Source organism: Dendroctonus ponderosae, unplaced genomic scaffold (assembly GCF_020466585.1).
Source record: "Dendroctonus ponderosae isolate FM_Combo_2020 unplaced genomic scaffold, Dpon_F_20191213v2 Dpon_F_20191213_6, whole genome shotgun sequence".
NCBI classification, from domain to species: domain Eukaryota; kingdom Metazoa; phylum Arthropoda; class Insecta; order Coleoptera; family Curculionidae; genus Dendroctonus; species Dendroctonus ponderosae.
In genome coordinates, this window is record NW_026018814.1 from 4,180,380 (window position 1) to 4,199,015 (window position 18,636).

The 18,636-nt window shown below is 34.4% G+C and overlaps 1 protein-coding gene across 4 annotated transcripts in view; it reads left to right on the forward strand.

The window, feature by feature from the left end:
• The window catches only part of LOC109536006 (protein prickle), a 244,034-nt gene that overhangs the window by 134,942 nt on the left and 90,456 nt on the right, over positions 1-18,636 (forward strand). For 2 of the 4 annotated variants that reach the window (XM_048667666.1, XM_048667668.1), the window contains exon 2: positions 5,896-6,454. The exons of 1 other annotated variant lie outside the window; for it this stretch is intronic. In XM_048667666.1, coding sequence (XP_048523623.1) covers positions 5,922-6,454 — 533 coding nt within the window. In that variant the 5' untranslated portion in view covers positions 5,896-5,921. Of the gene's footprint in view, positions 1-5,892; positions 6,455-18,636 lie in introns of all 4 variants that reach the window. One more of the 4 variants, XM_048667667.1, reaches the window with a different exon arrangement.

The following is an 18,636-nucleotide window of genomic DNA, read 5'->3' on the forward strand; positions in this document are numbered from 1 at the left end:
TGGTCCGTGTGGCCACAAAGACTGCACATATAATTGGCCATTCATTTAACTACCTGACCAACTATGCAGTGAACTAAGTGAACAATTTGAACGATTTATCGAGCAATGAGAAGAATCGGCCAATTTAGCCTCGCCATGGTTTGAAAAGGCAAAAGACAAAAGTTACAAACTAATCAAGTTGGTTGATTTGGATGGTCGGAAGGGTACCAACGATGGTTCGGCACCGTTTAAAATTCCCATCTTGCTTTTTTGCGCGCACCTGTCGCTTTCATGAAATTTACGAGAGAAAAACATCGGATACCCCGCTTGTGCTGCGCGGTACCGCGTCGCTGCAACACGGTTCTAGAAATGTTAATCGAGATATATTTATTCGTTTAAATTGAAATCGAAGATTCCTCCACCGGCTTTAGTGGATGCTTCTCTGGTTTAAGCACGGTCAGGCGAGATAATGCATTTTTGGAATTCCTCATTTTCCGCTTCAGTATGCTGTTAAGTTAAGGCCAATTAACCATGGAGTTTTTGGTTTTTTTCGCCATTGCAGAGGTATTTTTACACTTTGGAAAAGCCAAACCAGCTCCTTTATGGCATTCAGACATGCAACTACAAACAATATTTTTTAAAGCCACGCCTACCAATCCTAGTACAGAGTGTGAGTGGTGAGATGGAAAAAGGAGGTCATTGAAAAATAAATGTGGACATCATACCAAAAAGGCCAAGAAAGTTGCAAAAATAAACCGTTTTATTAGTGGCACATCAGCTCCGAGAAGCTGCGAAATGGCAATGAATGATAATTATTTATCCATAAACTGCAAGAAAGTTAATTTGATAAACTTGAGAAAGATTGCGAAAAATAAAAGCTATTTTCTTCTTCTTCTTGTATTTTCCATAATTTAGGTGAGTGTCGTAAATGCATAAGTTCTTAGACAAAAGCAAAAGTGAATACTATTCAGGTTCAACGCACCATGTTTACATTCCAACTACCACTTTCTGTAAGTAACTACTACCAAGAACAGAAGAAGAGTCCGCTTTTTTTACGCGGCCATTTGAAGTAAGTCTCTAACTAAGGAAGGCAATCTTTCAGCCAATAAAAACCAGATTTATCGATTTGAAATTGAAATTTCCCACTCTGGTCGCCTCCAGCTACTTGCAGCCGCTCGATTTGAATTAAAATCAACTCTGCAATTAAGTTACTTTCTCTAATGGATCTATTTGGAGTTGTTTGCCAACGCACCTATTACACGTACAAGAAATTCCAGTAGGACACTAGTGAAACCGATTTTTATAATAGTTCTTAATTGTGCTCATTTCACAAACACGTCTGTCTTAATTTACCATTGTTCGTTAGCCTTTTCTGGCTCAAATAGGATTTAAAGGATATCAAACATAGAAAGAGTTTTCTCTAGTTACTAAAATTCGCTGCTAGGAGCTCAAATAAATTTCCGATGGCTTCTTCCCCACATTTCTGTTTCTATTGATTATCAGTTTTTTGTATCCCATCTCATCGTCTCATCGGTTTATCAAAAAATTACTTTAAATACGATTAGGTAAGAGAAGCATTAAAAGAAAAATAATTGTTGAGAGAAGCAAAGGTCGAGCTAATTAACGTAACGGAGTTTCATAAAAGCTTGCGAACGGATTTTTTGGGTACATATCGAATTGATAATATTTATAGTTTTGCGTTAAAAGTTTCTTTATGGCATTGTAGCTTTTGTTTACTGTGCCATCTTTTGCTATTTAATAACGTGGCACTTTACCTGCTCAAAAACATTCTGTTGATGTTGATGGCAATCGATTAAGCATTAGGTGATTTGCCAAATGCATGGGACTCATATAAAATTTTCTTTTATCGGGAAAAAGTGACGCTATAAACCGTTCCATAATAGTGTATCGTGTGTGACTCTCATGCCAACTGCAGATGTTAATGCAATCATTGCGACCAAAAAACCCATAAAACAGCATGTTTGACTTAATTTGAAACGCACCATTACCTGTAGATAATCTGTCTCCAATGGAGGATATTGCTTCAAATAGCTATAGTAATTCCAAGTTTATCATATCGAGTTTGCGTTGTAAAGAGCGCGGCATTGAGTATTTTCAGATTTAGTTCATCCAGCTTGTAATACCAATTGCAGATCGTATTTCCAGCAGTGAAAGAAAATTTTATTGCAAAATTTCAACAACTGTCTTAATATTAGTTGTAGGGTAGCAAGTGTTACCCTACCCCATAACTAGTTCGGAGTTAATTGAAATTAATTGAACATAAAACGTGCGTCCAGCAAGTGTTTCAGGATACAAAACAGTTTAAAACTATAAATTTTTGTGCTTCAATGATTTCTTCTGGTTATATATTGCATTTAAGCTCTTACTAATTACTAATATGTCTTTTATTTGCATACTAAATTATTTAGGTTTTTCTCAAGTTGAAGAGTTTTTCATCATTTTGTTTCGTTACATAACGATCTTTTTAAATCTGGATCCAAACGGTGGTAGCATTCAAAAACATTCCAATAGTGTTGCAAAACATTGTTTTACAATCTCACTCTATCTTTTCTGTTATAAAAAACTGCTGAATGTAGTTTTTCTGTGATAACATTGTCCTTTTCGTTTCTTTTACGTCCTTCATAAACCATATACCACATTTTCTTTCCAAAGCAAATTAGAAAATCCTTTGGAAATGCGATGCAAATCTTCTTTAATTTTATAGCATTAAAATGAATGATTTTATCCTTTGAACATATGCAGCGATTTTCATACCCTCTCTACCTTTTCAATTGCAAATCAATTGCCCTTTTATAAAAAAAATACGTTCTCATTTTAATTAAAAGCAATATTAAACTAACTTTGATCATTAAATTAATGTATTGAGTATTTTCTTATGATCATGGTTTCAGTACTTTCGGTGCTTACGTGAAATAACTGGAAACTTGTTTTATTATCTATTTTATAAAAAATAGCGCCGTTTTAAGGATAAACTATCAGAAAGATTAAACCTTTCATCAGCAACCGTTAATAAGCACGAAATGCTCGAACTTTTCAAATAACGGTATCGATATATCGTAATAAACGATAATAATAATCTTTGAAATATTGGAACTAATTTGGTGGATTTCATAGTCCATTTGAAATAGGGATAAACTCCACTTCGATTAGTAGCAAACGCTTATTGTTATTTCGGTATTTTCATTATTTTTTGAATTCCTCTTATTATTAGCTGCTCACTAAAGGGTTTCCATCCACTAATGTAAAAAAGTGACACCTATTTTATGTACGCAAATATGTGAAGCAGCCTTTTCCTCTTTGGTCGTTCGATCAAACTAGCTCAAATTAGCTCCGTCTTCCCTAGAGCTTCCTTTTCACTTCCGTTGAAGTTACGTGTGTTTTATTAAGGCCAGGGGAAAATTAGAAATGTTGTACTGGACACTGAGATGGTCCTTTATGGACAAAAAAACAATGTTGAAATCATATTTTTTAAATTTTCTGTAGGTTTGTGATTGACTGAAATTCAGTTACAATCTGGCTTGATTCACATGTAATGAAAATGTTGTCTGTAATGTACCATGCAGTCGACGACTTGTTAAGTGTCATCTTTTGGGTGAGGTTGTTTCGCTATTTAGCTGGCTTTTAGCAGATCGCGTTGATTTATGATTTTCTCATCTTGATCAGTTTACTGTATCGAATCGATTACTCAGAGCCGACTTCAGCCATTATAGATTCTGAGAGACATAACAATAAATCCCAGAGCTAAGCTCCATAACAATCGATAAACAAGTCGTTCCTATTTAGAGATACATTTCCTGATTTAGGATGTAAGAACAGTTGGTCGTCGATACACCGTCAAACTATGTCGGATGCGAGACTTTGTAGAAGAGCGTTGCTCGAGTTAAAATCGAGAAGATCAATTAAAATTCCTGTGAAAACGAATGACCATTGTATAGCGTGATGTTGACCGGTTATCTTGGAGAGTGTTTTATTTCCAAGCGTGCCGAATGATACGAAATCAATTATGGTTTGATTTATGACGATAAGAAACTAGCTGAGGAATTTTACATGATTCTTTCCACATGGTTCGGTCGGATTTAACTCGAAGTTCGGAGGCCCATTGTAACACCTTAAATGTGCGAACATCGACCAACAAAAAAAAAATTGGTGGTAATCCGTTTTATAGCGCTTTCAATTACACAACAACATGTGGGCGGCAACCTTTTAACTTTTTCTTCTTGACCGAGCCAGTCGATGCGTCAGAACCGGGGTACTGTTTCACTTTTGCAAGGTGAAAGATATAAATCGAGCTTTAGAGTTGTCCAGCCGATCGATTCTTCATTATTCACATTACTCATTTCACCTACACGGCTTTTGTTTCTGTTTGGGTGTCCGGCGATTTCTTTTTTTATCTGTTTCAATACCTGCTTTGTTCTTTGCTCACTCCTCGATGTCGGCTCTTTACCGATAGCGTTAGCATCCGGTTGGGTTACTTACAGCACCACATATGGGAGCGCAGATTTGCATTACTAACTTCACAAATCGATGTTTGTTTTATAAATGATTTGCGAATACGAAAATGTGATAGTCTTGGATCTGTGATTTGCTTCTTTAGTCCTACTGGGAATGCCGAAGACATTTGCAAAAAAATGCTAAAATGAGTTTTTGCATCAATCAACTATTTAGGAAACGAAAACTCTTCTCAAGTAAGACAATTTGAATGCAAATTTACAAATAGATGTATTTTTGCGGGATTGACACTGAATTAACAAACAATGTACCTACAGGATGTCTGAAATATGTTGCTGCTCAAACTAATAATGCATTTTTTATAGAACAATAACTCACATTTTTATGCACACTACGTACCAAAAGCTCCAACTGTCGAGTTCGGGTTGATGAGCAAGAAAATTACGTTCCTTATAAGCTTAAAAGAGATGCAAATGCCGTCAATGATGTAAGCAGGCACTGTAATTAAACAGGTCTAAAAATAGTATAACCTCTTCTTAATTAAGCATCCGACATTAACAAATTATTATCGAAGTGGGAAAGTATTAATTGGATTTAAAACAGTCATTTTGGTTTGTTATTTTTCATAGGCCTCATGAGTTCTCTGATCAAGATGTTCAAAGAAAAAATATCGAGTTCTTAGGTCCGGTGATCGTGGTGGCCACCTTATACGTTTATGTGTTCTTATCAAACTGTTTCTAATGGGAAAATTCAAATATTTTCGTATTCGAAGAGCGTTATGAGCCGTATGTTTTTAAATTACCCCCCAGTGGGCGGAATATGTCCTGAACTATATAGTTGCAGTCCTTCTGGATAGCGACCAAAACATAAATTTTGTGCCATTTATCGATTTTTTCACTTGCAATATAAACTGATGGCAGACAACACCCCCAGAGGAATGACGCCAATTTTTAATCACGATCTATAGGCCTGATTTCTTGACAAACTGTCCTTGCCTTATATTACATTGGAAAACACTTTTTACATCAGGAGGAGTTTGGTACTAGTCAAACAGTGGCTTCTGCAGAACGCTCGGTGCAGGCTTTCATAAATGAATCGCCGCCTTGAATTAATACCCAGACCGCGAACCTTTCAATTGTACATGTCATTATTAGTTCCTCAATATCTTGATCATTAATCTCTTGATTAAAAGTCGCAAAGTGAAAATAATGGCAATGTTTCAGCGTCTCTGCAGTGCAAATATTTCAAATATCCATTCCACGTCTTTAACGAAGCCGACGTCTTAGACATCAGCTATAATTACTTGTTTGAATCTCATCATTAGACCTACCTAGAACTAGTCGAAGCGCCACTAACCAGGAAGTTGATCAAGCACGTTTCAGAGCACTTGCTGCGTTGTCCCCTGAAACTGTATTCCCTGTAATTTTCCGGCAATTTTTTCAGCAGGATCGATCAATTTTTGAGTGTACGAAATGCCACCGACAACGGTCAATCAACCCCTGAAAAGGGAAAATGCCTCCACGGCCAATGTGTTGATGTGCAAGCAATGGTGGAAGGTATGCTGGATGTATGGCGATCAGGAAAAGTACTACCGACAGTTATACGGAAAGCCCAAAAATGGGCTGGACGGTAACAAAAGTCTTTTCGGGTCGAAACCTGTCGGTACTGACGGTGCTACAGCTGAACAGCAGTGCAAACTTTCTAAACCTCCTCCCAACCCTCCATGTCCTAAACCGAACCCCAAGTTCACAAATCCCAGTCTGAATAATGACTGGGCTGTGCAGTACTACCAAAGTACTCGTCTTTTCGATGAGTCTCCTCCTTTGTCCCATGTGACACCCTCATCTGGTGGACTGAATACCGTAGGGGTGCCGTTTAATAGTGTAGGTTCCAGTGTTAGTGCATTAAATCAGAGTTTCAGTTTCGAGGAAGTTCGCGTGTCTTCACCCAATCAGCGAACAACGGCGCTCAACAGTCTGGATTTGACAAAGGGGATTGTTGATGAGTAAGTTTTAAAATTGTTCACTTTCCAATTGTCACTCGTGTGCTAATGAAAACGATTAAGGTGAAATTGTTCACAGCTAAAGTGTTAATTTTGTAAATCAATATGGGCTTCTTTGAAATCTCACAGATGTTGTTAAGTACACAACACAAGTCTTCTTTCACTACGTGCATGCGTGGGTAGTTGTTCAGTTTGTTGTTTATATTCAGCAAAGATGGTCTGAGATTAGATACATATTAATGCTTGTACCCCAATTTGTCGGCTGTATCTTCCAGCAGAGCGGGTCTAGTTTACTTAACCTACTTCCATCTTTAATTATTGCTTTGAAGTAGTTTGAAATAGAGATGTGGTAAAAGTCGTTTTGAAGTGATCAAGTATGATGTTGTGTCATCAATAGCGCACTATTTATGGGTTCGCTAATGAGTTATTGCGGTTTTCCACTGCGCTGTCGATGGCTGCAATAACTCAATGTCTGACTCGACAATGGGCTTTTTTAATCAATCACCAGCTTAAACAATGTGTGAAAAATGACGAGCGTTCAGGATGGTGCTTAAATATACTTAAATCTGTAGTTCCAGAGTGAATACTTTTCAGCAGAAGATTTTCATTTTACTTTGAAGCATTGGCTCTGATGCCTTGACGAGGTTGATTTATTGTCGTGTCATCTGCTACCTCAACAAAAAAATCATTATTTTCCATTTGAATCTGATTCAAAAATTATATTCACTTTATGACGGAATCCTCGATATATTTTCTCAAGATTCGCTGTGTTTGATTGACCAATAGTGTGTAGCCTGGTTTCTATTTGGCCACAGAAATGGTGCAGAAGTGTAGATTTTCTATTTACTACGGGAGTAAATATCGTTTATCATATGATTGATGTATGATGTATGTTAATAAATTTTATTAAGTTATAGTTAAAAGTAACAAGTTGGCGTGATTCTATTCAGAATACGTTTTAGTAAAATCTCTTATAGGTACAATCATATTATTAGTTGCGACTGGCGTCAGATAGATGTGAGCCAATATTCAAATTTTTATGCCCTGCGGACGTTTAGCTAATTATAAAGGATGCCCAGAAAATATGTATATTGAAATTTATGAGACTTAAAACTCAGATTTTTAGTAATTCCCAAATGAAATAATATATTTATTTCAATTAATATATCTCCAATAATGTCTGCATTCTAAATTCTTATTAATAGTCATACTAAATAATAGTCATAAATAGTGTATAATTAATTCAATTTTTCATGAAATGTCGATTAATTAGCAAGAATTTTAACATTGGGAAGAAATATCCTGAATTTTTTTTATCGATACATCATAATGATAATTGATACAGACTATACAGAGTGTTGCAAAATTGGGTCATTCTTTTAATGCGGTTGCTAGGGATTCCTTAGATATTGGCTCCTAAAGAAGCATTTTCCGTTTTGCTATTAATGTTTGCTAATAAGTTTCAATTAAGATCGTATTGAGTTTGGCAAAAAAAATGTGCCCGAACCAAACATGTAAAACCATTGAAAGGTTTTACGCAGATTTTCCTTCATCTCGAACTTGTGAAGAAACTCCGTATCAAGCAATACTTTGAAGATAGACCACTCATCTACCGTTTTCATCATCTGTTTTCACCTGAAAATTTTTGTTTAACATAAAGCAGCGAAATCAGATTCAAACACTTGTATAAACAGTGAAAACTGTGCAAGTTCTGAGGAGTTTCATAATAACTTATGTAGTTGTTTAGAAAAACCAGAGAAGAAAAGTACGCTCCTTGATAGGCAAGTATTTAGATTATTGTTGTGCGAACGCAAATTAAGATCTGAATTTAATACAGGTGCTATAAATACAGATCAAAAACACCGACACCAAAGTTATACTTGCTGATTCAAATTCCCTGGCTATTTTTCATTAACTATTAATTTGCGGAAAAAATAAGAATTTTATTAAATGTAAATGTTGTTCATTTTAATTACGGGAAATGGTTGCATTTGTTTAGCTGCTAGGATATAAACTGCTTGATGCCTCAAGTTTCCAACAAAAACAACTATTTCTGTACTAAAATTACAATTTCTGTTAATTTTGCTGATTTGGAGAACGCAGTTGTCATTTTATGTTTTTTCTGCTGGAAATTATTTTGTCATTATTTGGATTTAATGTGCGGAATTCTTTTGTGGGAACAATTTTTAAGTATTTTGTTGAAAGATTGAGGTAATTAGAGAGAACATTTTTTTAAATATTATTTGTGTCTTACGTTTCGTGGCCGAGAGTGATCGATACGTAACTTTCATGGCAAGCTCTCGATGAATGACTGATTGGAGTGACGAACTTCTAATTCCATCAGTAAAATGATCCCTAATTTCTCATTTGCCTTCTAAATTACCTTTTCCATGTTAGGAACAGCGCAACATGTAACAGGCATCGACGTAGTCTTGATAAAGAATACAATATCTTTGTTTGTTGTGAGAATTATTTATTAAAGTATTTTTTGCATACCTGCAGACAACTAGTTGAATGGCACCAAATTTGGGTGAACTTGTTAAGATTGTGTTAAGAAAAAGTGGGCTTCTTTAGAACATTTAATACGCGTGCTAAAAATGGATTCAATAATGCAATATTGAATTAGCGGCGTCGGTAGTGTAGCAAGGGTTCGTTCTACCACACTAAAGACGTAATAAAGCAAATCTTGCATTTGATTAATTGAAATTTTGAAATTCCGTGCAGGGTTTATTTAGTAGCACGCTGCAACATCCGTTATAATTAGTATTTATTGAATAACGTTTACGGGCGTAGCACCTGAAATTTCTGGAATTTTACTTAAAATCCGGACTGAAAAGTAACCAATTGACGGCATTAATATTTCTACTCGTGCTCGGAATATTTCCATGAATTATCACCGCTCGCATATTACCTGGTTAATATTCTTGGCAACATTTGCGCCGTCCATTATATCAACATTCCATAAATGTCTCCCATATGGATATTGTTATGTAAATCTCGTCGCTGTATGGTGTACCCGAGATTAAGGATGTGCAACGCTAAGAAATGAAAAATTCACGTTTTCAAAGATTTGTTGAGATTAATACGAGAAACATCTATTGAATGTTTTTGCGACGGAATTTGTCTTGACATTCTTAATGTGGAACGATGATCTAGAAATCCACGCGAACCGAGTCTGCATAATATGGAGGCGGAATTAAGGTTGGCCTTTGTAATTTATTGCTCTCTGTTCTCCTCTAATTAAACCAGATACTATTGATTGACAGAGATCTATTGTAACGAGCCCATCCATTTTGCAATTGCTCGAAAAACATTTCCAATAATAATAACGCTGGTGGTATCAAACCCAAATAAACAGTAAGAATAATAACAGTCATTTGATTTAACTCAGCACCGAGATCCGTATCATTTGATTAATCAAAAATTAACAATGTTGTTATTTAACATTACCTGCCCATAGATTTAATCTAGATGGGCAGATAAAACAATGGAGCATGATTGGGTTTTGGTCGATGAAGATTTGATTTTATTGCGGCTGCATTGCTCGGCTTCCTGTATAGGTACTGCCCAGATAAGATTAATCGTTTTTAACATATCGGTAAATTAGTTATTTAATATTAAGCTTATGAATTGATGGTTCAACGGTCGATGATCTAAATCGAGATTTATATGGGAAATTAAAATGAAGCTGCTGTTTTTCACACAGAGGTCACTGATTTGATATTGTTGAACAACRTTCGTTCCTCAGCAAAGTACATTCATATAACACTGGGATTTTGAGTTATTTCATATTTGCAGGATGTTTAGATTTAGTTTTTCCACATCAGGGGCGATTTTCACTAGTTTCATATACAAAATTTCCATATTCAACTCATATTTGACAGCAAACCAAGTGAGATTGAAACAATCGACTACGGAATCGTCATTGAAAATGTTATGAAAAACATGAAAGGTTGCAGGACAGTAAATTTTCATTTTAAATCAATCCAATGGATATCATGTGAGAGCCTATTGGCAAGGAATATTTTCACTTAGGGAAAGAAGGCTTTTCACTTATACACTCAATATTTGTTTAGTTGTTTCTCTAATAACAAACACAATTTTCAGTTTTATTAATAAGAAGTTGCACTAACTAACTTTCACRTTKTCTCTAACTACTGTCGCCTCTAATGTCTTAGATCTATCATCTTCAGCCCTGCGTATATTTATACATACATTTTTTTGGAATTCCCAGCAATTAGAKCTAGAATCGACATGATTAATCTAGARTGTATATATTAAACTTAATCTAGTTAATCTATACAACATATTATTTGACGAAAGTGACAATATCGAAACAAATAACAGCACAAATTGGAAATATTCAAGTCAAATCGACAATTTTCTCCAAATTCAAAGAAATCTGCTCAATCAGTTTTACGTATTATTCGTATTTTCCGAATAACCTTTTCATAAAATAGACCGTAGAATAGAAATATTATTAGAAGTTAGACGCTCAATGATCAAAGCTTGTCAACTACATCACGATTGTGCCGTCTGCAAAAAGTGGACCTCAGCATCTCCAGTCGATTTCTAATTAAACCCCGATTCCATTTTAGGTCATTTCTAACCAGTGAAACTGGATAAGCCAATCAATTAGGCAGCTCTAGCTCGATCTATCGAACGATGCATTCCGTGGTTACATTGTAAAATGTGTGACAAGGAATTTGCCATGTAACTGCCAATGAATTTGCATAAAGAAGAGAGTCTTGGCAGTTTAAAGCACCATTTATTTTAACTCTTGTGCATTGTGGAGGCAATAGTTTAAACGCCTTGTATCTGTGGAGTTTCTTGTTTGTTAAAAGTTCAGTTCCGTCAATACTTTTTAAATAATTTTATCGAGTCCTGTAGGGCTGTAATAGTCATTATGTGAAGTGATGACACTTATTTTGGATCAGAACTATATTTACCGTGGTGATTTTGGGTATTATTTGATGAAATCGTTGACTTAATTGGTTTTATGCAATGTATTTGAGTCCATAACAGGAGAGAGGTGAGAGTTACGGATCTTCGTATCGAGATTTACCTGGCTTTTGCGAAATTTTGAGGAATCAATAATGCTTTTCCTGCAAGATATTTGTAGAAAGTTTTCAATATTATTTACATAAAATCTACAGTTAAATTCATACATATTGTAAATACATAAAATCTAATTGAAAATACATTTTTCTCGCATGACTACATGGTTTTCATACTCAAACTTGCTACTGTTACAGAGCTTAGTTGATTTAAAAAATATTAAATTACTCTTATCATTTATGTTTAAAGCTAGGACCAAATCTTTAAAAACATTGATGCGGTTGTTAATACATTTAAGCCAATATAATGTGAAAATTAATGTTATTATTTCTTTAAACTTGGTTTTAAACACGTACTCTTCAATTTTTTTAAATTTTTTTTGTGTTAAGATCCATAAATTCTCTTGCAAAATGTTTTAAATTTATCGAAGTTTAATAGTATTAATTATTTCCACCTCACATTCTGTAATTTAATAAAATTGGCATTATGGTTGTATATCAACCAGGCATTCGCTTTCACGTACTCTTTTTGAAGAATTCAATTAAATCAAATTTAGTTTGAAGAAACAAAAAACACGATCAATTACGAATTGGAAAGTGATTTTAAACCTTTATTTTTAACGTAGACCTTTATACAACAATTCGATCTGCAATAGAATTAAGCGACCATGTTCGCATTAATCTAGAACGTACTGAACATGTACCCAATAAATTGCAAATCTTTAGAACCTCAGAAAATATAAGGAATTCGTTATATAGCACTTTTCCTGTCAGATAGCACGCTAAGTTCTATTACATGTGTGAAATGCTGATATTACATTACAGGCTCATTTGCAAGAGCATTGGTTAAGGAAGTAGGATTATCTTGGCATACGCTAATTCATTAAACCTTATCAGTGAATTGCCTTTGGTGCATTCCAGTTGTTGTCTCAGCCCGTAATATGCACTTAATGTTTTAAAAACACTTTGCTGATTCAAGAGTAGAAACAGGTGGGATTATCTGGAACTGCACAAAAGCGCGACTCTAGTGGGGTTGCTTAAAGAAAACTTTGCCTTTTTACTATCCTCTTAGATTAAGCTGATGGAAAATCACTGCCTGGCAAAGCTAAAGCACGAAAACAGCTCAACTCGTATTTCTCTTTGTCCGTTTTCAACATTTTTCCTTTAATGCTAAATTAGTTCCCGGTTAAATGACACAATGCACAATTTACTACCCGATTCGTTGAATAATAATTTAGCTAAAAATAGCAGTATAAACGGGCAATTTTCCGCTCGTTCCATTGCTGCCAATTTTAGTGGTAAAAATGTTAAGTGGCGTAATCGGCATTGAAAACCAATAAGAGTTACCGTTAGAGTACGGTAGAAACAATTAAGAGCTAATAAGATGGAACAGTAGAACTTCACGAGTTCGCATAATTTTCATTGTATAAAAATGATGTGTATTTGCGATATGTGGAGAATGATTATACGTCTGTATTTCCGTTAGACGTCGAGTGATTTTATTGATGGAGAGTTAAGAATTAATGGCAACGTTATTATATGATAAGCAAACATTGTTTTTCAATAAAACGCAAAATAAGAGTCAACATTATCAAGTTTTAGTTAAATATTTCCTCGGGTGACCTCATCATTGCTCATGAATTCCAGCAGGATTGGTTGGTCATCACTTCTCTGCAGTCTTGTTGTCTTCTTCTTCCTGATGCATATACATATAGAGTTATTTCATTCTCCAATTGGCACCATCTATAGGAGGGCTTATTGGACAGGCCCATCCACAAAAAAATATGTTTTTCCCAAGAGATGTTTTAACGGTCACAATCCTCCTTATTTATTCACTTTTGTTGTATCAATTTCTAGCAGTTGTTTGCTGCTTCCTGTTGCTTTGCAATACGCTGGTATCTCCTACCAGCACTTCGTTTGATCTTCCGTGATCTTTTCTGAGTTATTCTCTTTTCTGGTTAAAGTGTCCATGACCACTTTAGTTCCATATATTTGTGGATATACCACGAAATAAAATGACATGAATTTATCCACTTTCGTGCAAAATTTCGTTGATTTCTTTAAATGATTGAGTTCAGTTGCTGAGTCCAAGTCTAACTAGCATTTTTATATAAGCGATCCTGATTGATCCTGGAAGATTCAATCGGAAGCAATCTTCGTTTATTGATACAAGCTGGAAAATCGTGGCAAAATAAATAGCTCTGGCAAATCCGATGATTTTGCTACATTATTCACGATGTGCGGCAATAAAGATCAGTCAAGATTCAATTTGATCGAAAATTTGTACCACAACCGTCTGCCAAGATGCAATCAGTGACCTGGGCAATTTTCCGACAAAAGCATTATCTAAATAGTTAATATCTTGGAAATGAAGCAGCTTGGAACCAATTTACCAACAATTTATAATATAATCTATAAATATATAGGAAGAGGCGATCGCACATACCAGAACATTCAAGCATCTTTTCTATCGACCCCGGGAAGATAAACTCGTCCAAATAACAGCTTCTCGAGTCACGTTTTTCGCGATGGCGCAGGTGAGAAATGCTTCGAAAATGGTAGTTAAATTAAATAACATTAGTGATGGTAAATTGACTGGAAATTGGCTTTCAAGGGCGATTTTCCTGATTAACATTGCATTACTGGATTACTTGCTATTTTGCTGGGTTACTTTAATCGACAAACAACAATTTCCTTCGCAAAAATTCGTCCGAATATTTATAAGATACCACCTTCAGCACTCTACACTTAAGAAGAAGAAACAGTAGAAACAGCAGTGAACCAGTAGACAAAAGTAAATACAACTCATTTAGATCTAAACAAATTATATCAGCTGAAAACTTAATTCTAAGAATAATCTGCGTAATTTAATGGCAAAGCTAATGGATAAATTTAATGTGGCTCAATAAACTACCACTCTACTATATTTATCAACGCTCCATTTATCTAATACACCTCTCACACAAGAACTCTTCTTTCGCCATCATTCTGTTACATTTATTATTTATACTGCAGCACTGCAACTTGAGAGCGTTCTAATAGTTTTATTGTATTTTGGATCCCTTTTCTTTACTTCTCACTGAAATAGCGAATTTGATTCTCTCATTTTAAAGGCTCAGGATTAGAAAATTTACATATAAATAGCAATGTAATGAGCGATATTCATTGACTAAGCTTATGCTAGTGAAATATTTTTATTGGATATAAGTAGGCTTGTAGAAGTTACTAGCTTAGTTCTAGTTGTATATGTGATTTTTTGGTTTATAGTCTATAATTTTTGACTTCTTTTGCAATACTGTCAAGCATTTTGACTATTTCTAACAAGATTTGGAAGCTTCTATCGGTCTGTAGCGCTTTTCAGTTTTCATTCGTCTCAAATTAATATGTGCAGGTGCCTTTTTTGTTTTTTCATGGTTCATAATTTGTTTATGTAGTCAACAATTTCAATTGAGTTTCAAATTGTGAGTTTTACGTGTTTGTTAGCAATCACTTTCTCACTAATAATTACATTTTTCTGATCTCTGCATTCTAAGTAAGAATGCTTCTAACGAAGAATTGAAAGTAAGAAATAATTATTCTCATTTAATAGATGCTATTTTTCGCAAGGTGTAAAAAGAATTCCCTTTCTTCTTTTGTTTGTGCTGCTTGGTTTCTCTGAATGAATAATTTATTAATTGATATTCTGTGTTCCAACCTGCTGTTTTCTAAAATTATTTATTTTATTTATGATTGATTTATGATTTCGTTTTTAGTTGTTGCTTTAATAGGTTGTATTTCAATTTATTTGTGAAAGTTGCCCATGTCATCATCGTTACATTTGCGTTTGATGTGTATTTTTTAGTACAAACTAATCAATTAAGAGTGACCTAAATATGCCACACCAATTAATTTTGAGTTATTGACAAAAATATTCAATTAGTTTACCATACTTTTGCGCCAGGTAATTACGGAGAGGATAATTCGCTTTTATAATGTGTGCCATTATTAATTAAGCTAAGTATATTGATGGATCTCCATGAGTTAAACAAAGCGCGTAAATAAAAGGACTGTAACTGCACTGATATAGTCACAATGTGACTTTGAAATAAACATATAAAGAGTTTGTAGATATGATCATCAACCACATATCAAAACCAAAAAAGCCTTAAAAAGCGTACAATCAACTCGAAAAAAATTGTGAATTAAACAGTTTATGCAACTTGGACTGAGAATTGGCTCCTACTTCTTTACAACTGAAAACATCATTTCTGTGCTGGCTGATACATCGATTAATAAATATTTGGTTCACAGCATTAAATGGTGATTCTCAATCATTTCCATACAAAAATCGGTGTTGGCACACCCATTAGCAAGCAATTATTGAAAGCGAATGCTGATTCAACTTGAAACCGGTACGGTAACCTTCACGTGGCTTTTCGGAACACCATATATGAGCTTCTGCAAGATTTAATTTGTAAGTGGTTACTGAATTTTAACACCTTGCCATCTTCAATGTATAAATGTGCCCACTGTTATAAGCAATCATTGAATACATAAAGAATAATTGTTTAAATTATGTTCCCAAACGTACTCAAAATACTGTTTGGATGTGTTTCAGATATTTGTGTACAGTTTCTATTTTATCGGTAATGAAACAGTTAAACCTGAGGAAATGAACCAACAACCGAACTACTGCTGTTACTGAAAATGCACTTTCTGTTCAATATTTTTAGTTGCATGCTTGGCAGTATCGTAATTTTTGATACAAGTTTTCTAGCAGATGTTGCTTAAGCTGATTGTTCGTTCATTCTGTAGCAAACCTTGTCTTTGTCTGCGTGTTATAACGACAAAATAATAACCGTTGTAGAATTGCTGTTAAGTGTCGATGATATTCATTTATTGTCCGACAGATGTTTTAGATATTTTTTTTACTGCAAGATTTTCGTGAGAATGGTTAGTGCGATATTTTAAATAGTGTTCACTCTTTCCCTTTTTTTAGTTGCAAATTATTTTCAATCGCCTTTTCTGTACCACTGTTTTTATACCTATTTGGGTTTAATTAATTTAATTAATTGTTGTTAATAAATGTTGTTTTGGAGAAGTTTTATACTGAAATTGAACAATAGTTTATTTTCTGGTGTGGTATTTTCCTCTCTAGTCTGAAATAACAATTTTATTCCCATTTTGCGCGAGATCCGTGTACTTAATTGGTGCTCTTGCAATATTCATTAGCGATGTAATTCGGTTTTACGGCCTCGTATAGTTTTAGTATCAATTAAATGACAAGACTACTCACTACTTGTTGACCAATCAAAATGCCATCGTTCACGTGGGTTGATTCCTTTTAAATTTTCGAATCAAGTTTCATCAAGTTGTTAAAACGCAATGGAATAAAAAGCTAAATGGGACGGTCATCGACATACTTCGTCTAAGTTATAGGTGTTTTCCTGTTGCTTAAACCTGCCCAAATATGCGAGAAAGGATTTGTAAAATTCAATAAATTGTTGAATATATTTACCTACATGAAGATGGATTAATAAAATGGTCTTGGACAAGTAGTTCAGTTTATATCATCTAATGTGGCAAAATTGAGCACTGTAAAATGACTTGAGGAACTGATTGAAATTACCGAAGTTAGACGGCATGTTTTATACGGGTAGAAATATTAATTTGGAAAGCAAAATGTTTAATATAACTCGTAGATGCTGCATTATTACATTCATACAAAATGCCAAAGTGAATATTTTTAATTTTTGAAAACTGCAAATTTGAAAAATAAAGCTAATAAACCGAGCTATAGCCTTTCAAGGGTTTTTATATAAATTTGAAAGATGTATGTATATGTCTACCATAAAAAAATTCGTTAGCAGGGAAGATAATTTCTTTCAGCCCGAGGATGAATTGTTATGAATTAAGTATTGTGTTCTAAATCATATTACTATTTGTGTTTTTTGGTTACAATTTTAGGCCCTCATAAATACGATTTTCACACCTGTTGGTTTTTGGGGTTTCGGTGAAAAGAAGCAGTTTTCAAATACTCACAATACTCACATATTAACATTTTGTATTTTATTTTGTTATTTATAAATCAATTTGTTGATTGCAAAAACTGCATTTTTTCACCAAAGTTGTCAACGATTTATGAGGTCCAAAAATTGTAATCAGAAAGCACAAAAAATAATGATTTAAAACTATATGACAACAATACTATCTAACTGAAAGAAATAATGTTCAAGTAGTCATCGTTTAGAAACGGTATTTTTTTTGTTGTGGACATAAAACGTATTTGAAATTTTTTTTGGAATGATAAGCTATCATTCACGTTCCATCTGATGTCGCAATGTTTCCTAGAAGGAAACCGAACAGAAAACGAAAAAAAAAAAACGTTGTCCTCATAATAATTTTACGATTCCGTCACGCAACGACAATGTTCCGCTCGATGGTTCCAACTTGTTATGGGATCGGTACCGCATTATCTGTCAAATAAATGTCGGTTATCTATTTAGATGACTGAACGTGTTACATGGATGTCTTGTCTTGATTTTATGGCTCGGCTTGACTATAAGCTTTTGTTGCAAAAAATGAAAATAGCGGTCCGTTGCCGTTACAATTTGTTTGTCTTTTCTTGCAATTTGTCGGCAATTGGCGGTGATCAGAGGAAAGCGCAGCAAAAATCTATTTGGGTTTTTGCTGAAACTTTATTTTAAGGGGAAAATTAATTGAGAACATTCTTGAAATTTACCCTATAGCGTTGTATGCTATTCTATTTTCAGTCGTGCTTGTAAGTTTCACTTTGCATCTGGGTTTTTACAATGGCTTTGATAGCAGGACTTCATTATTTTATTGAATCCAGATAACTTTCAAATATGTCTAGTTTTGTTGGTGGCATTCCTTGCTTTTTTATTGCTTTTTAAACTGTATTTCCTGGGACACGTGATTTTGCATTATTAGCTAATCATTAAGTAACTAAAAAAGAAGCGATGAGCGACGACGAGAACAATGCAAATGAGAAACTTTCTAACTAAGTAAATATAAAATCTAATTTTTTACTAATTAATTATCAGTGACGCTCTGTGAAAGAGGTTGGACAGGTAACTGACCATGAAGCAAAATAATGCACTATACAGGGTTATTCACGCTATACGGCAC